This window comes from Zootoca vivipara, chromosome 12 (assembly GCF_963506605.1).
Source record: "Zootoca vivipara chromosome 12, rZooViv1.1, whole genome shotgun sequence".
Taxonomy (NCBI): domain Eukaryota; kingdom Metazoa; phylum Chordata; class Lepidosauria; order Squamata; family Lacertidae; genus Zootoca; species Zootoca vivipara.
The window spans coordinates 28,864,863-28,891,472 of NC_083287.1; the positions used below are offsets into that span (position 1 = coordinate 28,864,863).

The 26,610-nt window shown below is 42.8% G+C and overlaps 1 protein-coding gene across 2 annotated transcripts in view; it reads left to right on the forward strand.

Moving 5' to 3' along the window:
• Positions 1-26,610, forward strand: part of THSD7A (thrombospondin type 1 domain containing 7A) — a 277,260-nt gene that overhangs the window by 127,983 nt on the left and 122,667 nt on the right. For both annotated transcript variants that reach the window (XM_035129456.2, XM_060280749.1), the window contains exon 3: positions 19,812-20,643. In XM_035129456.2, the coding sequence (XP_034985347.2) occupies positions 19,812-20,643 (832 nt within the window). The remainder of the gene's footprint in view (positions 1-19,811; positions 20,644-26,610) is intronic.

Sequence of the window (26,610 nt, forward strand, 5' to 3'; positions counted from 1 at the left end):
GGACTCTTGTTTACACACCTGGCCAAAACTGCTGAGTGCTGCTCTATCCCTTGTTGGGAAGAATGCCATTGGGAAGGATTTGCAATGGAATGGAATGATGGATGGGAAAGGATTAAGCATGCGCTCTGCCCAGTTGCTTCTCCATTCTAAATTTCCCTTTCCTGTACATGCTTTAATCCTTAAATAAGTAGGGTTAGGGTTCTTGTTACACCCATTTGTAAGTAACATGTAATTAGTCCTTACTGTGTGCTGTTTGGTTATGTGGCAACTGAATGATACAATTATTTTCACATGCCACATATTTTATTTCTCTTTGTGCTTGGAATGATAAAGATACGTTTATGAGCCATGGCACAATGTGAGGTGCCAAAGCCCTGTTGGTTCCAGTAGGACTTACTGTACTTAAATGCATGCAATTGTTGCGGTCAAGCTCTTCTTTTTGTGGAGAGAGCAGGACTCCAGCTTTAGATATTGCATTGGCTTTTTGTTGTTGTTGCTTATATCTAAATTCCCTCCATTCTACAAATCACACCAATCTCTGCCCATGCCCTGTCTGGGGGAGCATGTCTGAGGAATATGAGTCATTCAAGCTCCTTACTTGGGTCAATATCCTTCAAAAGTGCTTCACTGGAAGCATTCCTTTATTTATAAGCCATAAATAGAACTACAGTAATAAGAGGTTGCAATCAGGAAACATAATGAGAAGAGACACTTCAAAAGGAAAATGGGATAGGAAGAAAAGCAATAAAGAGGAAAAGAATGTTCATTTCCTGGCAGACACAATATATGTAAAGGCTCTTCTTTGCTTTATTTAATTCATTCCCTAATGGAGCTGCCAACTTTCTTTTCAGATCCATTTGTATTTGTATTTATTTTATTTTTTTGCATAAGCCTGAACTTTGCATGAGTTTCTATATTTGGAAGTGGCATCTAATTGTAGAGGTGTAGCTGGTCTTGGAGGGAGCCTGCAGCAAACCATTCAAAAAATATCAAATGCCTAGTGTTTTGCTTTGTTTTTTCACCAGAGAAATTATGTACATTTTCTGACATCATTCCCAATAAAAGAGTCTTTTAGTGCAGCTGGGTTGGCAACTGAAACCCAAGGTCTTAAAGGCCATCAGGGGAATAATGGAATCATTGCCCGGGCTGTCCTCCCATAAGGTCTAGTTATATTGCCCCTTTCATTACGGTGAAAATGAAAGGCAAGTAACACTCTCATCTGTTTTGAAATCGAACACTAATTTGCGTAAATGATTCTGCTTTCACTAAGGCAATCTCTTTGGTTGATGTTTTATGCTAGGAAGAATAGATGCATCCAGTGCTATCTATCATATCCAGAGACCACGTTTTTAGTTTAGTTAAAACACTCTTTATCATTGATAATGATTTATTGTGAGAGAACTTTGCTTATGAACCCAATACAGGAGAGAGAAAGCTACCATATTTTTCTGTGTATAAGACTAGGTTTTTCCCCTTAAAAAATAATGTCAACATTTTGGGGGTGTCTTATACACGGATAGTAAAATACACAATTTTTTCTTAAATTGGAGTCCCCCCAAATAGGTGGCGTCTTATACATGGGGGCATCTTATAGATGGAAAAATATGGTATTTTGAACTGTTTCTATTGCTCTCTTTTGGAGGAAGACCAGTCTGTACCACCATTCTACTTCTTGGAATCTAAGCTAAAAAATACTTAATCTTGATAGCAACATAAAGCTGCCATATCCCATGAATAAGCATGGTATATTGAAAGACAAAGAAGAAAACCTTGCAGCCCAGTGCTTGATTAGACACAGATTCAGAATGATATACTGCTCAGAAGTCTTTCTAACATGCCAAGCTGAACACATACAGGTGCATTATACTTGCTTATATACATGTGTCCTGTGACTCAGATGCCAGTCTGTTTATCCTTTGATTTGACTGTTTTTGAATCTAAGATCCAAATGCAGCTTTGATGTGACACACAATTGTTTTCTTAACAGATAACTGGTATGGAGAATTTGCTAATATTTTGAAACATTTTTTTCCGTTGCTGAGAGCAGCAGCATCTCGCAAAGCACTCGAAAAATCTGGCAGCTGGCATTAAGTCAGTTTTATTTCTGCGTTGGCACAAGCTTTTAAAAGTAGACTTGGAAGGGTGAATTCTGAGATTTATTATTTAGTCCCTGCCCTCCGAAACAACAACATCAACAAAAACAACAGCGAAACAGCGGGGGGGGGGGGGTATAAAATGAACTTGTGGAGTATACGTTATTGATTTATTTCCTAAAATCCTCTTCTCCGGTTGTTGTTGTTGTTGTTTTAAAAAGCCGCCGCCACCACCTAGGCAGCTCACATTGAAATGCTAATTACAATTAAATGCAATAAAATACAACATATGCTAAACTGCAGGGCCCGTAAATCTGCGAAGCAGTACATTGTCAGAGCTCAGCTCTTATGGTACATATCAACTGAAAGGGGGGAAAACAACAAAAAACCTACCAGCATTTATGAGATATGGTACTTTCAGAAATGGGCTGTGGTGGGTCACATACGGAAGTAGACTCCAAAATGGAGAAGCTATTGTTTCTCTCTGTCGCTGTCATCTCACAAATCCTAATGCTCTACAGAATGGGTGGCCTTGATGGGAAGAGGAATTCCTTAAGTATGCCAGAGTCAAGCTGCTGTACTTTAATTTAGTGCAAGCTGTGTTTGTGGAATTTCACAAGTAGTGGGTGGCTCAAGAACAAGGAAAGCAGAGCCTCTTCTCCCACATTTTCCCCCCCCTTACTTTTCCTCCTCCTTCCTCCTCTCATCCATCCCTCCTCAGCAGCTTTCTCCTGCTCTTCTACCTCCCACCCATTTACCTTAGCCAGTCTCTTATTGCTCTGGTTTCTCTATCATTCACTTCCTCTTTGCTCCACCAGCCGGGAAAAAGATTCTGTGAGATTCTTAGAAGAGTTCTGGTCATTTTCTGGTCATTTTCACTAGGGCAGTTCCTTGCTTTCTGAACAATTTAGCTGCAAATCATTGTGGTCCATGGACGTGTTGTTTTATTTACCTGGATAGTGGCTAGATTTTCTAAAGAGACACGCTGAGAATTAATTGAGCAAGGAGTTGTGGAGCAGCAGCACCTCCCCTACCCCAAATGATCTGCCAAGAAGCTTTTTCTTGCCGTAAGGAGCTCCTGTGGTGAAATCTCTGAAACCACAGCAATTGTTGTCTTTTGTGTTGAACCCCAGGGCACTCAACTAAAGGGTGCATAGGTTTTGGAGTTACACTGCTCATTGGCTTCCTGCTGATTCAGAAGGACTCTGAAGGCTTCAGAATCAGGTCGGACCTTTCCTAGTCACCAGCAGTAATCACTGTGCCCAGCTCCTTAGCTCCTGACTTCTAGTTGCTGACTCTCACTATGTTTGAGCACTACCTGGTACAAATACCTTACTTCTTCAACGCCCCTTCTGCATCTGTATTGGCAGTGGCGGGGTCTATCTGCATCCCTCAGGTGCAAATTCAGCCTAGGGGCTTCTTGTTGCTGACCCGGAACTGACCCTGTCTCTCAGTCAAAAGCTGAACTCCTCTAACAGACTAGCTTCTGAGCAATATCCCTGCTGCTATGTCCCTTCTCTAAATATAAATGTCATTGCACCTATTGAGGAACAAGTGTAACCTTATTATTATTACACGTTTCCTCCTTGCTGATATCAGACTGTTCCCAGGTTTATTTTTAAATGTCTGGGAATATATCCGTGGCTTTTGCTCCTTCCTACCAAAGAACACTTCTGCAGCAAGGTGACCTTTCTTTTTCATTCTTTTTTTGTAGGTGCATTTTGTTTAGATTAAGGTTTTTCACTACTATTCAAGCTGATTGGGATCTTCAGTTCATCTCTTTGGCAAGAGGTCCTGTGTTTCTTTGTCCCAGGCTATCCTTACCTCTGAACTCATTATCCATGTTGAGGACTGTTTTAATTGAACTTGTTTCTCCTGAAACTTATCTTTAACCCAATTCATTATTGATTTTGGAGGACTTGACCTCTTGTGGTTTTTCCTGGTAATGAGTTAACCTTCTTGCCTGAAGGAGAACTGAAACACAGAGTGACATTTCTAATACCTTGAGAAGTAGCCAAAGAAACGTCCTCTAAACGACCATCACACTAGCTTTTGCCTTCCTTTATTAAAGGAGCAGCCTTCTTGTTTTCTCTTTTGTTAGCAAAATGCTACCTTTTGCCCTGCGGTAAGAGACTGGCAAGCAAAGGGGTCTACTCTCATTTTGTAGCTGGCTGCTTGAGTTCTTCCCTCCGACGAAAGGGTACAGTTGTCAAAATGACACTGTTGGATTTGTTTTCCCTTGATTCAGTTTTTCTGTGGAGTTAAAAAAAACCCAACCATCTGTATCCCATCAAAATTGATAAATTAGTGCCCATAAAGTATCCATTGTGCTGCACTGTATGGGAAGCTGCTTTAGCCAATAAGAGCAGTTCGACTTGGTTTCACATTTGTCACATTCACCTCTTGATCCTAATTGAGTGTGGACAGGGCTTATTAATCACAGCACCATGCCGTATGCATTTTCCTGCTGTGTCAATGGCAATCAATGATTACGTTCCCTATTGAATGGCTATATATCTTCTCTAGCAGATATTTCTCACTTTGGAATTAAGAATGCATAACCGTGCTGAATGGATTTAGCAACCTCATCTGCTAAATTCAGAGCAGTATTACACCACTTTAAACAGTCCTGGGGTACATTCAGATATGGGGAATATTATGTTAGCTTTCCGGGTTATATCGCTAGTGCTTCTATCCTGTTTTCTAATGTTCCTTTCACACTACAATCCCTGATGTCTTATGGAACAGTGGCTCTCTGATCAATATACCAGTATGTTGCACTAAATTCCATTCACACCAGTAGGCATGTTGTGACGCAACAATGAACCTGAATGGACAACATTGCTTTCTGCAAATGTGTGCTTCTGTTCCACCATAATTTGCCCATTTAAAGGAGCAGGAAATAACTGTATGCTGGCACACAGTCCCAAACTTCACACCCATGATTTCCCAGGTTTAGACAACAAGCGGTCTTCCTTGGCCACTCCTGGGTGTGATAGAATGCTGGGACAACATTTGGCAACTGGCTTTTACATTTCTCTATAAAGATACGTAGTGGATGAGGGACAGATAACTGCATTTCTGTTTTGAAGGTAGTTTGATGATGATGTTACTAGATTAGGAGATGTCAGTTTCAATTAGAGTCCACGTAAGGAAACTGAAAATAAGAAAATAATGCTTGAGATATCAAAAAATGGAACATTGCTGAAGAATCTCCTCTACAGAACCAAAAATAAAAGACCTGGCCCATCTTGTCAAGTGGAGCATGTCATTGGTTGTATCCAATCCTGCTCAGAGTAGATCCATTTAAAATAATGAATGTGGCTAATTTAGGTGCATTAATTTCACTGGGTCTACTCTGAGTATAACATACGGTAGTTGTTTACCACTCCCATGTTTCTTTGAATAGTTTCTTACAGAGAGGTGAAATCTAGACGCATATAAAAACCGCTCTGAAAGTGCTTTTTAAAAAAGCATTTTAAAAAATACATTGAATTTTCCATAAGGCTCACCATCTCCATCCAGTGTCAGATTGTGTATTGCACTTAAAACACACTTACAATGTTTTGTTTGCAGTTGTATAGCTGAGTCCAGAGTCACTGAACATAATTAGCATTTTGTTAGGAAAATGTCTAGACTGCATTCTTTCTCATTGGTATCTGCTTCTCTCTGTGTAGAATTTCAGTATGGGGAGCATTCAGTCATGAGAAACTCCATCCCCATAAATTGCAGGGCCCATTTTTATGGTGTGTTTTTTCAGATTGTTTAGACCAGGCTTAAGGCTCCTTGCATTGCATAGGTTGCTGGTCTGTAACATTTCAAACTGCAAGTAGGGGAAGCAGTTTTGGGAATGCTCCAGTGCATAAAATAGTGCCAACATATACAAAACTTGTATGTCAGGGCAGAGTGCTCCTGGCTGTGTTAATATTCCTTATAGATTGTGAAGTGAACAAATTAATCTCCTATGTAATATTCTTACAATGGATTGAAAAGAATTTTCACGCTTGCTTTCAAAGGTTAGTCAAAGCGACCCTTGTTCTTGCTGAGTCTGATTATGAATATTACTATCATCTCGGCTCATCAGAAGAGAAAAGCAATGTGCTCTCAAATGCTATCGAACTAATTCCTTATCTAGTTATTTGTGGATTAGAATAAAGCCAAACTTACACAAGGCTCTTAGAATCGCTGCATTATCCCCCCCCCTCCCATGCATACAAAGTGAAATACAGTATTGCCCTCATTTTACGACCATTTAACTTGCACAATTTGTATTATACATGGGAAGGTGGGGGTACTCTTGTGAGATATCTAAGGAAGTTGGCTTGTCCTGTGAAATCTTGTGAGAGCATCCTTAACACTCCCAGAGCCTGTGGACTCACAGAAGAAGGAAAAACCTGGATTTCTAAACTGAAAATTTATTGGCTTAAATTTAGTATTTGCGTGTTGAGGTCCCCAAGCCACCCTCAAATAAAACACATTTCCTACAGATTTTTTGTTTAAGGTTTTTGGCATAATTTTGGACACAACGTGATTAAATACGAAATGTGCCTGGTTGCTTAGGCATTGGTTGCGACTAACTGTCCCCGCCCAGGGACAGAACTGACATTCGCAAGCCTGTGAAAGTCAGTAAGGGAAAACATTTTGGGGAGAGAATAGAGCTGTGTGCCAGGCCCTCACCTCTCCCCAAATGCTCCCAGGGGCTCTTGCACGGCCCTAGCCCCTTGACATGGGTTTGGACAAGAGCATGACAAGTCCCTGGATTCCTTTAACGGAATAGCCTTGCAGCAGCAGCATTGGAGGGGCAGGCACAGCCAATCCATACCCCTCCACCAACCAATTTTTTAACCAATGCCTAACCACAACCTTACAAGTTGTGACGATTTGCTACGCAGTAGGCAAAAACCAAATGGCACCAGCCAGTCAGCCAAATGGACAAAATTCCTACCAGGCCCCTGCCCCAAAAGCAGATGACTCCATGACAGGCATAGCAAGGTCAAATGCGAAAAGCCCTAAAATTAGGGAGGGTGGGCGGGTGATCTGATGCGTGCAGCAAAAATAGGAAGCTCAACGCTGCGCACAGGGAATGTATAGCCTCTAGGCTATCAATCAAAATTGGCATATTCTCCTTCATGGAGAGCACGTGTTGATCCCCAACAATGAAGATGAGCCCAATCACCTACATGGCCATCAACACGTGCTCTCCATGAAGGAGAACATGCTTTGGGACATAGTTGGCATGTGCCATAAGAGTATATTGCGAGGTGAGATATATTCTTCTGTACTATTTATGTGCTTTGCATATTGCCCCTTGCTCTACTGATGAAGTGCTTCATGGATATTTTCAGTGCCAATGCCAGCGCTTCATTCTGTCACATGACTTGTTCAGTGACCAGAAACTGCAGTGTATTCTTTGATCTGGCTTTTTCCACACTTCAAAAAAGGAAGAAAACACGCAGAAGAAAATCCTGCAGCCCTTATGGCTTTTTCTTGTATCTCCAGAATACATTTTTTTCTGTGCACAAAAAAGCAGCGTATCTTCCAGCATATTTTTAATCCTACATGCTTTGACCTCTACAACAACCTCCGCCCCTATTCTTTTTCAATCTTAGGACACTACAGTTTCACAATCCATCTCCCAGTGAGGATACGAAATACAATTCTCTCTGAATGTTAAGATTCATTGAATATCTAAACTTCTGCTGGTGTTGCTCGGTCTAACTGCTTCTCTCCCAATCTCTGAAATCACCATCCTTTGAGAACTCAGTCTAGGCAAAGTTGCCAGATTGTGGTGGTCTAGTGTTTTCTGTGGTGCCCTGCCATGGTCCCCCCCACACCTGATTTGTAGTGATTTTATTGCAGTAAGCCACAACTGCAGCACCAGGCTTGTTAAGCATGAGCAGGCAAAGTGCTATATAGGCTTTTCAGGGTTCCTGTGTCTTGATTAAAAGGTTCCTGTTTTCATGTCTTCCATTCTGTTGCTTCCTTTTGTTTGTGGCAAGGGGATTAGTGCTGAATAGGCTGTTAATTGCACCCTAATTGCCCCAATATCCCTTTCTGTTTCTGCAGTGGAAGGGAAAGCCTGTACTGTATTACTGATTTCATTTCATTTCTTTTCTTTTTTTCTTATAGTGAAATAGCGCTGTTAATTTCTATAATTGGTGTAATCTCTATGGCAACCTCAACTCTCAAGAAAACACATTTCTATCACCCCTCCTGACTCACTTGGCTAGTTTTTACAGTCTAGGGTTATTTGCTGAATAAATTAGGAGGGCTTTTTAGTGCTGGAAGTTGTGTGGTTTTTTTTGTTTTGTTTTTATTTTACACCCTAGACAATATATGATTTTCTCAACAAGTGCAACTGTGTTCTGCTTGCAATGAATTGTTTTTCCACAATACAAGATCTGCATTCTTTAACATATTGTGCATGTCACATTGATCACCTCTCTTTATAAATCAGTGCCGTCACTGGGTCTGTGTAATTTCAGTGTATGACAGAAGCAGCAAGGATATATTATACGGTACCTTGAAGGGAACAACTGATGTGACTGGGTTGGTGGTTGTCCAGAGCAGGTGTGCCGAAAGAATTTTCTTGGCCCAGTACACTCTATGTGGATTGGACCTTCTGACTCACTTGCAAAAGAGGACACAGATTTGCATAAAGTTTGCATTTGCTTTGTGTCATGCAAATTTGCATGTCCTCTTTTGCAGGTGGAGTGTAGGGCCCGGCAGTAAACCAGTGGCCACACATGTAAATAAATGGTCTAATAGACAATGTGCGTTTCTGTACTAGAGCAGCCTAAACCTGTTGAATTTCTGCTTGTCAAACAGCTGTCAAAGGTATAAGAATCCTGCTTTCCTCCAATTCCAATCCTAAACCAAAGCCTAGGCTGCAATCCTGTACCCACTTAACCTGGGAGTGAGCCCCATTAAATGCAAAGAGTAGACACGTAAACCATTGTATTGTAAGTTAAATGAGCCATTTGAGTGCCTGGCCTTTAGCTCCAGCACTTTAGAACATACGCCTAAGCCCCTTTACAGCTTCCACATTTTGCATTTGCTAGGTGACAGGGTATGTATGTACGCTACTCTTTAATGTCCACCCACACTTATTATGCAGTAGTATTTGCAGAAGAGAACTTCTAGGAACTTCTAGGAAGTACCAGATCTCAGCCAAACCCACCACAGGAAAGATGCAACCTGATTGCTAGGGGGGAAACCAGGAAGGACAGTGTGTGACTATTCCAAGAACTAGAAAATGAGATGGAAGCAGAAAAGGTGTACTAAAAAGGAGGGGCAAACTTTAGCTCTTTAGAACCCTGGGGATTCATTTCCTCTGGTATCCAAACAACTCATTCATCACAGTTCTTGACTTCACTCATTGACCAAAAAAACAAAAACACAGGCAGGAGCAGTCAGGCCAGCTCATCTCACAGAAATTGCAAGGGTACCTGACCCGAAAGCATCTATATATGTCAGTGTGAGAGTATCACCTGACATTCTCTGGTCTATTATGGTTAGGAGCAGCCTACCACAAAACCCAACATACCAGAGGTTAAGACAGTCTTGGCAAGTAGGAATGCAGGAATGGTCCCTTGTAGTCTGAAGGGAGCTTGAATTACAGGAACCAAAATAGACTTGTGGGGAAAAACTGGAGTGGATTTTTGAGACAGTGGTTCCCCCTTATCAAATCCCTGACATGCTTCTGTAGCTGAGTCATTAATCCTACCACATATCCCAGCCCTCTGGTTGCCTGGGCACGAGTCAAATGTGCTTGTTAAAGAATCCTGATACAATATTGTGCCCTTTTGTGTTTTTCTGCCCTTTCCCTGGAGAGAAGGGGTGGGCCAAACACTTACTTGTTGATTAAATCCCTAGGTAACACCAGAGTAATGAATGATATCCAAATCCCATGTATCCAGAGTAGTGTTTTAGTGACAAATTAATTGGTAAAAACAGCAGGTAGGACATTGCTCAGCAACACACCACACTTTGTTGGTCAAATGCTAAATAGCAAGGGAATGCCATTTTTACCAAGCTAACTGTATGACGGTGCCTATATGCTGCTCTCTCTACATTAAAACATCATTACTATCAAGATGTTGAGACTGCTGTAGCTCAGCTGCTTCTCATGGCACAGAGATACTGTGTGAGTGTGTGAGAACTCAAGATTGGTGTGAGAAGCAGTTCCCTCACTGCAAGACAGGAGGCCACAGGGCCTTCTCAGCAGTGGCACCCTCCTTGTGCAATACCTTCCCACCAGTCGTCAAGGAGATGAAGAACTGCACAACTTTTAGAAGACATCTGAAGGCAGCCCTGTATTGGGAAGTTTTTAAAGTCTGATGTTTTGTTATGTTTTTATATTTGCTGAAAGCTGCCCAGAGTAGCTGGAGAAACCCAGCCAGATAGGGAAAGTATAAATAATAAAATTATTATTCTTCTTCTTCTTCTTCTTCTTCTTCTTCTTCTTCTTCTTCTTCTTCTTCTTCTTCTTCTTCTTCTTCTTCTTCTATAAATGTCAGTTATATCTACATAGCACTTGTGCCAATGTTGGTTTCCTATTTCTGATTGTGAATTGCATGCAGCCCAGTTCTATGTATGTCTGTTCAGAAGCACGGAATTCAATTACTAGGTAAGTAAGCAATGGAAGGCAGGGGTGGCTAACGTATGGTCACCTCCGGACATTGCTGGACTACAATTCCCATCATTCCTGATTACTGGCCATGCTTGGTGGGGCCAATGGGAATTGTAGCCCATCTGGTACAGGCACATCTGGAAGGACCACCCCCTGCTTTACTCCACATTAATACTTCAGGGCTTTAAGCTTTAAATCAGTTGCATACAGTATACATCAGCATTGTCTTTGCTTGTGATTAAAATAAAAAGCTTTTCATAAGTAATATTTTTGAGTTATTCTACATCTGAGGTTAATTCATAATCTGCCAAATCCTTTTTATCTCCTCCTCGCATGTAAAGAGCTTTATACATCTACCAAGCTCGCAGACCCACCGTGCAGCAAAATACTATCACTTCCACATTAGTTTGCTTATCCTCAGAATCAGGCAGGATAGTAAAATATAAAGCACAAAGATGTTTTAAAACTAACACATTTCCCTGTTACTGTTCTTTTGGAACCAATAGATCAGACTTAATAATATTTATTATGTTATGTTCTCCGTGCCCCTCAGTGCTATTTCAATGTGTACCGTACTCCTTTGGTTGTCCATGCCAACAGAAGGTTGCCTATAGAAATGATAAAATATCCAGTTTTAAGAGGCTCTTTTTAAAAATAAACCCAGCAACAACCACCCACCATCAACTCATCATATAGAAAACCTTGCATGGAATGCACCACTTAAGTAGATGGAAGCTTTCATTTTTGAATGCTTTTCTGTATTACAAGTTCCCTAGATGTATAACACTGGGTGACAGGGAGAAAGATTTTAGCCTCACTTTGTTCCTGACTTGCTAGTTTTCTCTGTGTAGAGGAATTATTTAATAGTAGCAGGAAAGCATTCTGTTATGCAGCCTTCAGCCAGCAGTCTGAAGCAGTGCTCTCCAAGGAACCGTTTATTGTGCAATAAGCTAGAGAAGGTTAGATCTCTGTTATTCCCATAAGCAGCTATAGCAGCTTCACTTCAGAAGATGATTTGCACACACATTCAAGGCAGCAGGTTCACACAGAGTGAGTTATTACAGCTCCTAACTATACACACCCCTGCTCTTTCCTCCTCTAGATCCCTGCTAGATCAGGCCAAAGTTTTATCTTTGTTTTCCAGCAGTGGCCAACCAGATGCCCAAGGGAAGCTCACAAGCGGGACGTGAGGCCAACAGGACTCTCTTGTTCTCCCAGAGGCAGGTCCCTCTCTATTACGTTGCCTTCTCTTTTACTGTGGAGGTAATACACAGCCATCATGACTGGTAGGATCTCTCCTCTTCCGGGAGGGGAGACTTTGCGGGCGGGACCCGCTCCTTGCGGCAAGCAGGGGGGCGTGTATCGGCCCCCTGCTACAGCCTCTCCCTGCTGCCGCGCCAATCCTCTGGCTGGCCAATAGGGCCGGCCTGAGGGCGGGGTCTACATACATTTAAGGCGGCGCGGCAGCATTTGAATCCTCCTTCTTCTGCTGCATCCCAACAGCATCCCGATGTAAAGCCATCTAAGCTGATGGTCCTCACCGCTTTGCCTTTCTGATGGAACTCTGGAGGGCATGCTTGCAGGCTCTTCCTGGCATTGACCAGACTCAAATCTGCTTGCCTTCAGCAAAGTTGTTGTTATCATGTACCTTCCGACTATGTCCCATTGCCACCATAGGGTCCCATGTTGTTGTTGGTTCTCTTCTTCCTTCCCTAATTTTCTTATTCAAATGTGGCAGATTGTTCATTTTCCCAGGAGGAGGAGGAAAAAAAGGAAAATGTTTGAAGTTAGCTGTGGCTGCCTCTGCAGTGTCACCATAGGGAAATAAATGCATGTGCTTCATTTTCAAAGCTGCAGAATTCCATTCTTATACTTCTGCAACTTTCCATTGCTCTGGCCCTTCTTCCCTTGAAGTTTCCTTCTCTCCCCCCCCCCCCTGCTGTGTTAAGAGTTTCCTCTCTCCAGCACTTAACAAGCTCCTGCCTCAGCTCAGCAACTCATCAGATTGGACAGTAAAATACTTTATAAAAACCTTCCAGGTTCTTACGTGCTCTGTTTGTAGCATGTTTTATGGACATGTTTAAAGCCCTTGCTTAAGCCTAAAGTGCCATCAGAGCTATAAGATACGGCTAAATTTATGCTGTCATTTATCACCTTTTCCAGTTCTACACTTGAAAGCACTTTTTCTCATTTACATTGCTTCGGGTCCTGTGTCATGCCGCAATAATGTAATTCTATTTGCTTACCGTTTGCACTTGCAGGAATAGATTGGTTTGTGGGGTGGGGGAGAAGGCAGGGGTGGACATGTTTTAGGCCATCAAGAACCGTTCGATATGCTGCAGTCTCTTTTGAATGTGGGATTGCTTCAAGACTTGTCACACAAAAGCAGTAATGCTTCATCTAGAGTAGGCCAGGAGCGGCCTGGTCTGTAAAAAGGAGGTCTGCTTAATTGGACTCACACAGTATATACAAGGTGTGGTGATGTGATAAGACAGAGACTTGCAGTGTGGCAGGTAGAAGAGCTTGCTTTGCGTTTGGCTGTGATAACATTGCATTGCATGGTGATTTTATGCATTTCTGTCTCCTTCTCTCCAAATGCCGGTGGTATTCCTCGGTAAAACTCTGCCACCCTATGCTCGCCTGCGATGTAAATAAATTTGGAACAAAACACGTACAGCAACAGCCATGTCATTTGTGGGAGGTTGTTTAGAGATAAACTAGGGTAATCTTGCTGAAATGTATTTGCGCTTAAAACGTACATTTATTTTGCTGGCTATCTAGCTAAACCTTGGAAACCCTAATTCAAACTTTAATCTGCCAAAAACACACGGGGGGTTTTCATGTGCTGAATCTGTCTCTGCCAGCTGGCATTGCTATCAAGGATGTAATGCTCAAGGTTTTAAAGTCTGCGAGCACAATGTTTGACTACCCAGTGTCTTTTTCTTCTGTAGTGCATTCTGTGGGGTTGAAGTGTTGTTGTTTTGCTTCAAATTCTCTGCAGCACAGAGACTAAAAGTGCCATATTCTATTAATAATCTGCACTCGGAGATTGTGTTATAAAATCTGTGTCAGTCCACATCCCACACAGCTATTGAAGACCAGTGAATGCTTTTTATATATATAATGCAAGAGCTGGTGGCAGAATAAAGGCTGCCTGTATCACAACGTGCAATGCATGTGGTGTGTAGGCTTGGCTGGGAAAATGGCACATCTGTTCTCCGGCAATATGAAAGTAGCTGCGGTTGGTTTTTTTAAATCAGTTTGGGGACATGTCCTTCAGTGCGCATCTCACTAAAGAAGCTCGTGATTGTAATTTGTGTCCTTCTATAGCCCCAATTGAGTGACAATAATGGGTAGAATGACTGGAAGGAGTGGGCAGTAGGATTACAGTCTCTTTTCTCTTTCCCCCATCCCCTCCTCCATGTGTTTAGCCTAAGTTCTGAAAAAGATCCTTTGCACGAGGAGGAACTTTGCCAGTTTCAGGATTCTCAGCTGTACATCAATAATCTGTACACATGCAATTCATCTGAACTCAAAACTACCAAATTTGCACTCCCCAAACCAATATACAAGCCGGAACACAGCTTTCCTTTGAAATCTGTACTTTCCCACATTTTGTGATGCAGTTCTCCCTCCAAATAATGTGTGCAAAATGCTTTTGTTAGTGAAAAGTGCACACACAGATACACACACTAAAATAATGTGCAAGAATGTACCATAGTAAGTGAATGCAGAAATGCATATATGCTAGGCAAGATTACATGCAAATGTGTATATTAGGAAAAATATTAAATGAAAATGCATGTATATTTCCATGTAAACTTTGTTTCTCAGAAACGGACATGTATATGGTAATTGGGCAAATTGAATTTAAGATTGGGAAAATTAGAAGCTAAGAGACAATGAAATTGACAGATTTGTCCATCTCTGCAACTTTGTGCATATTTTGTTCACAGTTTCAGGAACAGTCGCCATGATGCGGCCTTCCTACCCCCAGCCCACACATTCCGCGAATGAGTTAAAAGTCCTTGCAATTATTGTTCAAGCTTTGAAAGATTGTTGCAATAGTATTTCAGATATGCTGGCTTGAGAACAGATGGTTAAACTAGAGTTTTTCAAGGTAGGCTGGCACCCTAGAGACAGCAGAACATTTGTGTGCATCTTGGAAAAAATGGGTCCATTCACAGCTGCTATAGCTTTGGAACCTTATCATAAACTGCAGACCTATCTGAAGCACAGTGAAGTATGGCAAGGGTCAAAGAGAAGGAGGGGATAAGAATACAGTCTGACTGGGTAAGTGGAGTTCATTGTAGGCTATCATGGGTTTCCTTCTAGTCCGAAATACCGAACCTAGCTTTGAACAAAGGGGTGGGAAAGGGAACTGTAACTTTATGGATGGTAGAACATCTGCGTTACATGCAGAAGATCCTAGGTTTAATCCCTGACAAATCTAGGTAGGCTTGAGAAAGACTGCTATCTGAAACATTGGAAAGCTCTATCTGGTAGTTTTAGGAGCGTGTTGACGGTGTAGATAGAAATCCATGCAAACCTGAGAACGTACTTCAAGCACAAGCAATGAAGTCTTTGGGTGGTGAAAATTATTTCTGCCAATGAATACTGCCATTTTCATCTAAAACAATTCTACTAGAAACTTCCCAACTAGGCTTAATGTTATGAATATGTAACAGTAATACTGTCTCCTTTACACGTAGCCAGAAGCAGGATCTGAGATGGCATTGCTTCAATGACTAACAGTCAGTCGAAATGTTATTTGGAAACACTTCAAGGCCCTTGCAAATCCTGCTTCGTTATTCATCCAAGTAGTCCCATTTAAAATCTGTGTGATGATTGTTTTTTACGAATTCAGGATCCACAGCAAATTCTAGCATTTTTACAACGAGAACATGTGCCCGGCACATTCTGCAGGTCATTTTCTTCCCCTCACTGCCTAGTTTTGTTGTTGTTGCAAACTTAATTGTTGCCTGAATGCTTCGTTGAACTGATAGCAGTAAACTCAAAGTCATGCCCTTACCCTTGAGCGCCAAAGCAAAAACAAAACAAAACTTCCTACCATTCTCTTTGATTTAATTAATTAGAGATCCATGGATTAATTTGGTTTAATTAATCGTTGCCCCAAGTTTCACTAGGCCATCAGACTGCAGAGTCTGATAATTGTTGCTGGTACTTACAAATACACAAACTTGGGGGTAAAGAGGGACGCGTCTATGCTTCTGTAAGCCCCCCTGAAGTGATGGACAGCCAGTTCAAGGCATGGCAAAGGAGTAGCTTACATTGCTAATATAAACTCTTCAGGACAATGGACCACTTGTAACACAGAACAGTGGGTTGCATGTACTTTTCACTCCCCTCCTGCTGACCCACATCCTCTGTCCTGCTACCTCTTTCTTTATTGCTGTCCAGCTCCCATTTCCCCACTGTGACCATACATTCATATCCAGTCATTCATTCCCCTCCAGCCCATTCCACTACAGCATAGTTGGGAAACCTCAGTGCCAGTGGCCAAATGTGCTCGTCCAGGGGTTATTTTCCAGGAGCCATGCTGTCTCCCAGTCCTTCTTTGCACTCTCCTTGAGTGCTTTTTTCCTGCTGGAATGTGTGCTTGGTAATGCCTCTTGCTCACATGTGTAGAAAATAGGATACAGCCTACTGTGGAAGTGTGAGAGTGACATCCATTGTTCTGACCACTTTTGTCTTTGACCCCACTTACTACCACTGATAAGTAGCCGCTGGAAGGTAACCCACAATGGGGCTCACAGACTGAAAAAGCTTCCATTCCTCTGCACTACATGCTAACACTCCCTTGCCCACCTTGAGACCTTCTCTTTTCCCATCTCTCCCTTTTCAGTGTATCCCCACCTCCATTCTCAGCCAAATTCTCAACCACAAATTCTCCTTTTCCCTTCATGAGGTTTAGTGAAGCACAGCTTTGTCCTTTTACACTTAAGCATGTGCAATCACACCTCTTCCATATCTTCAGTACACCACCTTAAAAGCTAGGCAAATTAAGAATGATCATCTTGTAGAAGTGTCCAGAGCCAGCCGTTTTAAGTCACTTGCAGCAAAACCAATGGAAACGTCTTGTGTCGCCTTAAAGACTCAGCACATTCTGTACGGCATAAGTTTTCTGGACTCAATTTAACTTTATTTGATGTGCAAAGAGAAATCTTTCGACCAAAGCTGTCAAGTTTTCCCTTTTCTCGCGAGGAAGCCTATTCAGCATAAGGGAATTTCCCTTTAAAAAGGGGAGAACTTGACAGCTATGCTTTCGACTGGCAGGCATATAAGGAGGAAATTGTAGCAATAATGACGTTTTTGACTCTGCTTAATACCGACTCTCCCCTTTAAAAACAGAATAAATTAAAGCAGTCAACTACAGCCATGGGTTTACATCTCACTGCCCCTCCTGCCCCCTCGCATCTAATTAAGGCTATGTTGGCAGGAGCTGGGACCGAACAACGGGAGCTCATCCTGTCGAATCCCCGTGACGGGATGAGCTCCCATTGTTTGGTCCCAGCTCCTGCCAACCTAGCAGTTCGAAAACACGTCAAAGTGCAAGTAGATAAATAGGTACTGCTCCGATGGGAAGGTAAACAGCACTTCCATGCACTGCTTTGGTTTCGCCAGAAGCAGCTTAGTCATGCTGGCCACATTACCCGGAAAAACTGTCTGTGGACAAACATCGGCTCCCTCGGCCTGTGAAGCGAGATTAGCGCCGCAACCCCAGAGTTGTCTGCAACTGGACTTAATGGTCGGGGTACCTTTATGCAATATTTTAGACTCCATATTACTGACTCTGCCCATTTTAAGGCTTTGGGGAACCAATGGGCTGAAATCTTGCTTGAGATTAAACTTCCTTTTTAATTTTACCATGCATCAATGTCACACACCCCCAGGTGTTAAAAACAAAACTTACCCCAAAACCATATGCACATAATCCTTTAAATGCCTATCTATATTTGGCATCAGAAAGACCATTTTTTTAAAAAAAATTATATAGGCTTCACTTGTGTTGTATAGCTTTCCTTCAGTCCTTCTGGCTTCTGCATATGGGAATCTTTTTTTAATGTCAATTAATGTAAACACCAAATAACAAGTTTAAAGAAAACATTTACACACAATTGAAAAACTGTATCAGGATTGTTGTAAATGCTATCTCATCTTTATGCTCCTCAACTTTTAATGATAGCTAATTCAGATGTGAGATTATGAATAAGAAGAATTTCTCATGTGCTATTTCTCTGTAGGATTGTTGATGGTAATTTATTTTTTTGACTAAATAATTTGGAGGTTGCTCTTTTGCCTTCACAAGTTGAAAAGGCCAGATTGAGATAAAAAGAAAACTATGACAACATTTGGAAAAGCTCCAACCATCTCCCTGCTGCAAACTGTCTCTAAAGCTTCAGACGTTAATGAAATGCTTAAGTTCACAGGGGACAGAAAAACTGGAAGAAACACTAAAGCTTCTGCATCCTTTCTGGATGCTATGAAACTAAATTTATTTTCTTTTGACAGTATCTTAAAGACTCCATGGAGATGTAATGTAGTATCTACAAAGTGGGGCAAAACTAATACAAAAAGAGCAACTCAAGCTCCCATTTCTGCTGTGCCCAAGTCCTAAGTGGTTGCAGACTGATGAGCAAGCCTACTCAGTTACCTGTCTTCAGCGACCCTGAAGCTAAACACATAGGCAGGGGCAGCAGCCGCTTGCTGCTGGCTATGAGGTACCTAGGGAGGATATGAACCAGGGGTCAGCAACCTTTTTCAGCCATGGGCCGTCCACTGTCCCTCAGACCATGTGGTGGGCCGGACTATATTTTGGAGGAAAAAATGAATGAATTCCTATGCCCCAGAAATAAACCAGAGATGCATTTTAAATAAAAGCACACATTCTACTCATGTAAAAACACAGATTCCCAGACCGTCTGTGGGCCGGATTGAGAAGGCGATTGGGCCGCATCCAGCCCACGGGCCTTAGGTTGCCTACCCCTGATCTGAACCATGTCAGAAGCAACTGATGCTGTTATTTATACTCTGAGCATGCACATGATATTTGGCACAAGTAGAGAAGGCTTATTCTCACTTCACCGTATTGACTCTGTCTGACAGAAACAATAAAATTGTTCTTAGAACTTTGAAACTGCTGCCTGAACTTTTGTTCATCTGGTCTATGTCGGGAGTCCTAAAACACAGTATAACAATGCTAGAGTTGATTTGGAATTAACCTCTCTCAAGCAAGCTTGCTGGCCCACCATTTGATTCTTCCCCAGCAAAGGCAGAAAGGAGGAAGAAAGGGGCCAGTGACTGTTTTTGTTGAGGTGCGAAAGTATCCTACTTAAAAAAACAATAAGTCTAATTGTTGATGCATTATCCAACAATGGCATTTTGCATTTCTGCAGTGTGTTTAATTTAGGCAATTTGCGGCAAAGTTACATAGCCCCTCTCCCCCGCATTATGTTTGTTTTGTGATTTTCCACATTAGGTTTGTTTATGCAACTCCTGTTAGTGGGGTTCTGGGATGGGGAGTTATCAGCAATGGGGCATTGCCTTATGGTCATCGTTGATGACAAGTTGCCTCCTATCCCAACCAAAATATGTGTATCACATGGTTCACTTCTCAGATCATGCTTTATACCATTTTCTAGCCCTGGGTAGATCTCAAAAGGAGGGAGAACTTAATAGGAAATGTATGAAAAATTCCACATGTAACATGAGAGCAGAAATCACTAAGGCCATGTTAATCCTTTAAATTTTGATAACATGACCTTTCTCAGAGGAATGACAGGAGTTCAGATATTTACACTGCATGAAACAAAATCCAAATGTATTCCCAATCTGTGGAAAGATGAGAAAAAAGTGGCGCAGGACTACTATTGTTGTGTGCTTTTCCATAGTCTGCATGGTGTGCGAAGTGATGCCAACAGCTATCCCTCATTAATTTTAATGATGTCGAGAGTCTGGCATATATTGAACCTTAACTTGGTCATCTTCCTGCTTGCGTCTTAATGAGGAAACAGCAATTGAGATGCCAGATATTTCAATCTCCATTCCTCTCTTTGTTTCCCCAGGTCCATGGGGCAGGTGCATGGGAGATGAATGTGGCCCAGGAGGCATCCAAACTCGAGCGGTCTGGTGCGCCCACGTGGAAGGATGGACCACACTGGTCACGAACTGCAGGCAGGCAGAGAGGCCAGACAACCAGCAGAACTGCTTCCGGGTTTGTGACAGGCACAAGGAGCTATACGACTGGCAGCTGGGCGACTGGAATCCATGCCAGCCAGTTCTTTCAAGGAGCATTGAAAAACCCGCAGAGTGCGTCCGAGGGGAAGAAGGGATTCAGAGGAGACACATCACCTGTGTCCAGAAATCGAACGGTGTTGTTGCTGAGGACACTATATGCGAGTACTTTGAGCCGAAGCCTCAGCTAGAACAGGGATGCCTCATCCCTTGCCGGCAGGACTGCATCGTGTCCGAATTCTCGGCTTGGTCAGAGTGCTCTAAGACATGTGGCAAAGGGCTGACGCATCGCGTCCGCCACATTGTTGCCCCGCCCCAATACGGAGGCTCTGCCTGTGCTAACCTGACTGAGTTCCAGGTTTGCAACTCGTCTCCATGCAGCGCTGAGGAAAGCATGTACAGCCTGAATGTGGGGCCCTGGAGTTCCTGTTCGGTGCCCCACACACGTCACGTAAGGCAAGCGAGGAAACGAGGGAAGAACAAAGAAAAGGAAAAGGACAAGGAAAAAGCGATAAGGGACCCGGAAGCCCGTGAGCTTCTGAAGAAGAAAAGGAACCGTAACAGACAGAACAGACAGGAGAACAAATATTGGGACATACAGATTGGATACCAGACGAGGCTGGTGATGTGCACTCACAGGAATGGGAAGACTGTTGCCTTGAGGTAACCCTGTTTTTCCTCAACTTAATCCTCTACAGGCAGCGAGCATTTTGAGTGTGTTCCATCGACATACAGGTCATTTTGGACCTGGGAGAGGGCAGGATGGGGGCAGGGCGGGGCATAACAGGGTGAGCGCAGGCTTATGTGGGCTCCGCTGGTGCACACAGGGGCCACAGACGCAACTCCTGTGCAAATTGGGGGGTTGCGTGTATCTCTCTTTAAAGTTCTCCCCTTTTAAAGCTTGGTGGCAACCTCCCATGCATGCATCACAGCCAATGGGAGTGGATAAAGGGGAAATTGGGGGTGGGGGTGAGTACCTGTGGGAGAACGCTAGTGGGTAAACCAGCGTTGCTGTCCCTTCAACCTGTACTCGATTTAAAGTATAGCTCTTGTTGCACATTTTATTTGGTGTTCGGGGTTTAGATTAGAATGATAGTGACCAGGATGCACAATGCCAGTGAAATGCTGTTTAAACTGCACAGAGTTGAAACCCATAAACCATTGTAGCATATACAAAAACGGATATACAAATTACAGATCTTAAAGAGGAAATTGTTTTGGAAGGCCATCATCCAAACTCAACATGACCTAGACAAATCTGCACAGCAAGGTAGAGAGATGGTGAACTACGTAAATCAAAGTGTCCTTCATGCCTTTATCGCAGAATGAATAGAGGCCCCTGCGAGAGTTGAAATGTTGGACCCAGCAATCATGTCCACTGTGCAATAAAGCATACAAGTTGCACTTTGATATATACATATCACGCCCCTCCCCCGCTGCCTTTGTTTTGCACCTATGATTGGAAATGGAAAAATAAGCTGCACTTAGAATTCTTGAAAGTGCAGGTGCAAAACCTGGGCAGAAAATTCTCAGTATTGTCTATTCCAATTTTGCACTCCCTTTTCCTTATAGCGTGTTTGCGTATACATTCAGTTAACTTTTGTGAATGAGGTAGAGTTTTGTTTTTCATTACTAATTTGAGCAAGGAAATTGTTGTTGTTGGTGGCATTCATCTGTCTTGAGAGATAATGGGGTGTGCCTCTGGGGGTGAAGTCAAACCGCTGGAGAATCACAGCGCCTGCTGTGGCTGCAGAGACCGATAACTCATAAATTCTGTTGCCTGTGTTGCTTTTGGTGTGTTTGCAGCACCGAAATGACCTCTCCAGGGTGCAAACCTGGGCAGACAGTATGGAGGCCCTGGGCTGCCCAGATGGGAAGACCCTCCTCTTGGCCTCGCTGATGTGGTCCAAAGGAAAGCAGAGCAATACATTTGGCACCAGCTTGGCTTCAGGAGTTGCCAAAAGGAGGCATACAATTCACCATCCAACAGTCTTAGTGACTCCCCTCTGGATTTGTGTAGGGTTTACTCCTTAGCTATTTCTTCTCCAGAAGATATATTTTCAAATGGGGATATGCGAAACCCTCAATTATAAATGGGAAAAAAGCCCAGAGTTCCTGTGAGATCAGAATTTCAGTTATCTGGATAAGATTTTACATGCTCAGTTTGAATAGGCATTCATGTTCAAATGAATGCCCCATGAACTTGATGTGGAGATTTATATATTTACATGCCCCATTTTCCTCTTTACTGTAATGCTTACCCATCAATCTTACCCACAGTTGATTGGAGATACAGTAACACAATGTTCAATTGAACATCTGATTAGTAGGGTTTAAAACCACAGCCTTAAATTTTAGCCTGCACCCTTGTGCTCAGCCTGTTGAAAGATTGCATCCTTGCCCTTTTTAAATTTTGCTCTACTTGCTATTCTTTTGTACTGATTTAACTTGCATCGAGCGCCACTGAAAAACATTTTTAAAGTGGCCATTCAGTCAGTTTTCGAACTGGAAATACGTAACAGAGGTTTTGCTGTTTGCTTACAACAATCCACTATGCTCTAATGTTCCAAGAGAGGCCTGGCAACAATATACATTATGAAATGGTCAAAATAAATTACTCATGCTCATCTCCTTGTGAATGTTGTGACACTTGTCACGGAGGAAGTACAAATGGGCTTTCTTTCACAAACCTCCCTTGATACAAGGTTCTCAGGGCTCAAGGAACATCCATGCCTTTATGCTGTCACGGCTCTGAACCAGAATCACCCAGCCACAGAGGACTCAACCAGATGTTTTGAGAGACACGGGGTTTCTTTTGCTCTTTGTTTCCTTCCCTCCTCTTTAGATAAACACTATGTGTGACGTGGCACAATTGTTCTGTGCAGTGCCTCCCCCCAGCCTCATATCACTGGCTGTCTGCAGTGGACATAGGGCATGGCACAGCAGGAATGAAGTTGCATTGTGAGTTATGTTTGCCTAGATTATGTGTGAGAGTGTGGCCAGAGAACATAGGAAGCTGCCTTATGCTTCTAAGTCACACCATTGGTCCATCGAGCTCCGTACTGTTGACGTTGACTGGCAACAGCTCTCTCAAACGGGGCATTCCTAATCCTACCTGGAGATGGTAGGCAATTGAACCCTGGTGGCAATTGAACCAGGGACCTTCTGTGTGCAAAGCAGATGTTCTACCACTGAGACCGTTTCTTAAAATCTAGTGAAGCTGTAGCTTTCAGGGCATACCAACCCACATAACCTGAAATATAACAGGTTACAAGAAGACTCTGCAAACTAATGCATAGGAACGAAGCATTAGTTTGTTCATAGAAGAATCTGGCAAATTTTTCTTTTGAAGCAGCATTCATATGGTTCTATGAACGCCAATGCAAATCCAGCAGATTTAAAAGGGCCAGCATTTTCCCAGAATTGTTCTTGTTTCAGCCTTATATGCCAGATACTGAGATTCCAGCATTTCACAGGGTTGGGCTAGATTGCCCTTGGGGTCCCATCCAACTCTACAATTCTATCATTCTACACCCACTGAATGACTGATGGCAATGATGTGCTTGTGTCTCAAACATAGTTCTCTTAAGGGTATTTTTAAATAGTAAATAAGTAGATGTGCCAGTTTTCTCATTGGTTACGGGAAAGTTTATAGTTCATTGGTAAATCAAATACTTTGCATCAATGGTTGTTCCCTGCTTCCCTTTGCACTGCTGAAGAATGTGACTTAGGCCACACTCGCACCATACATTTAAAGTACTATGAAACCACTTTAAACAGTCATGGCTTCCCCCAGAGAGTTCTGGGAGCTGTAGTTTCTTAAGGGTGCTCAGAGTTGTTAGGAGACTCCTATTCCCCTCCCAGAGCTACAATTTTCAGAGTAGTTTAACAACCAATCCCTTGTTTCAGGGAAATCTGGGTATTGTAGCTCTGGGCTGGGGATATTTTATTTATTACTTCATAAAATTTATATACTGCTTGATTGCAAAACAAACAAACAAACAAGCCTCAAAATGGTCTCATCTATCAGCTCTCAGCTCCCTGAGAATAGGAGTCTCGTAACGACTTACAGCACCCTTGACAAACTGCAGCTCCCAGGAGTTCTTTGGTGGAAGCTATGGCTGTCTAAAATGGTATCATAGTGTTTTAAATATATGGTGTGGATCAGGCATCCCCAAACTTTGGCCCTCCAGATGTTTTGGACTACAATTCCCATCTTCCCCGACCACTGGCCCTGTTAGCTAGGGATCATGGGAGTTGTAGGCCAAAACATCTGGAGGGGCGCAGTTTGGGGGTGCCTGGTGTGGATGTTGCAGCCTAAGTCACACTCTGGAGCAGTGCAGAGGGAGGCAGAGCCAGTCCCAGGTATTAGCTGGAGCCGCAAAGGGACATCCTGTAGCATAGATAGCTGCAGGTAACAAAGCCCCCTCTCTCCAGGGATGGTGGTGAACTGGGAAAGAGAAGTTGGAGAGTTGTTGCCAATATTCAGCTAGGTGGACCAGAGATAGGGGCTCAGTGTAAAGCAGCTTCCATATACAAATGTCGGAATGCAAAACAAAGAATTGCAATGCCCAGTCTTGGAAGCAGTTATGTCCGCATTTGTATAACCATTCCCTTTGACTTGCTGCGATATATCCATTTGCTGATACCCGGAAAGTGGCACTGGAACGTATTTCATCCCTTGCCTGTGGTAATTAAGGTGCCCAGTCTTTTTCCAGATTGGTTTGAGGGATATTTCAGCCTGATCAATAGCTGTGACAAGGTGAGTATCTGAAGGCACAGTCTGTTCTCATTACAGACCTCACAGCGATCCATTTAAGCAGAGAGTGAAGGCAAAAATTGGCCACTGGTGTGGATTTTCTTATCCCGTTTTTGAGAAACAGATTGAGAGAGAATGAAGTCTCCTGAATCTGGCAGTTGTAACACATAATAATAATAATAATAATAATAATAATAATAATAATAATAATATAGTTTTATTATTCATACCCCGCCCATCTGGCCCAACAGAACACTAAAATCAGAATAAAACTGCAAACATTAAAAACTTCCTTAAACAAGGCTGCCTTCAGCTGTCTTCTAAAAGTCAGATAGTTGTTTATTTCCTTGACATCTGAAGGGAGGGCGTTCCACAGGGCGGGCACCACTACCGAGAAGGCCCTCTGCCTGGTTCCCTGTAACCTCACCTCGCAGGGAGGAAACTGCCAGAAGGCCCTCGGTGCTGGACCTCAGTGTCCAGGCCGAACGATGGGGGTGGAGACGCTCCTTCAGGCATACTGGGTCAAGGCAGTATGGGTATGTTTAGCCTGGAGAAGAGAAGGTTAAGGAGTGATATGATAGCCATGTTCAAATATATGAAAGGATGTCATATGGAGGAGGGAGAAAGATTGTTTTCTGCTGCTCCAGAGAAGCGGACACGGAGCAATGGATTCAAACTTCAAGAAAGAAGATTCCACCTAAACATTAGGAAGAACTTCCTGACAGTAAGAGCTGTTCGGCAGTGGAATTTGCTACCAAGAAGTGTGGTGGAGTCTCCTTCTTTGGAGGTCTTTAAGCAGAGGCTTGACAGGCATATGTCAAGAATGCTTTGATGGTGTTTCCTGCTTGGCAGGGGGTTGGACTGGATGTCCCTTGTGGTCTCTTCCAACCCTATGATTCTATGATTCTAAGGCCATTTAGGGCTTTTAAAGGTCAGCACCAACACTTTGAATTGTGCTCGGAATCATACTGGAAGCCAATGTAGGTCTTTCAGAACCGGTGTTATATGGTCTTGATAGCCACTCCCAGTCACCAGTCTGGCTGCCACATTCTGGATTTGTTGTAGTTTCTGGGTCACCTTCAAAGGTAGCCCCACGTAGAGCATATGGCAGTAATCCAAGTGGGAGATAACTAGAGCATGCACCACTCTGGTGACACAGTTTGCAGGCAGGTAGGGTCTCAGCCTGCGTACCAGATGTGTTTAGAGACATCCTGGAGGCCTACATGGGGGCAGAACTCCTAACCACCCTCTCCACAATTTCCCACAAATTTTTGTGAGTCTTCCTTGTATTTCTTAATACGTAGCATTTATATAATGCCTTAAAAGGTTCATAGCATTTTATGGAGTTTTTTATCTGTGTAAATCTTACAACCACCCCATAAGGTGGCCAATATTATCTCCATATTTCATATTTGCATCAAGAGTCTGGGCCACTTGCCTAATAGGTTTATGGCAGAGAGATGAGCTGAAATTTGGAATTTGTGGGCTTCCACTCATGGTTTTTGGCACTACGCCACAACTTGCCATGTTGTCCGGCCCCATCTTGCTTCTTCTAAGATGGGACACCTTTCAGTACAGGATTCCAGTTATGAGCTGTGAAAGGAGCACAGGTTGGGGAATACAGCTGTGCTTCATGACCCCTGCTTGGTAGTGCTGGACCCTGTACTAAAATTACCAGGTTACTGCCAAAAGAGATGGAACTTTGTGTTATTTTTTTCTTTTTCTTTTTCTTTAAAGCATACACTCTTGAATGACCAAACGTATGCTGTGTCGACTGCACTCAGTGAAAAAAAGTAATTTGTTTTATTTCCTTTTTCTTTTGAAACAAAATAATCTCCGATGGAAAATGGAAATCATGTTTATGAATGCTC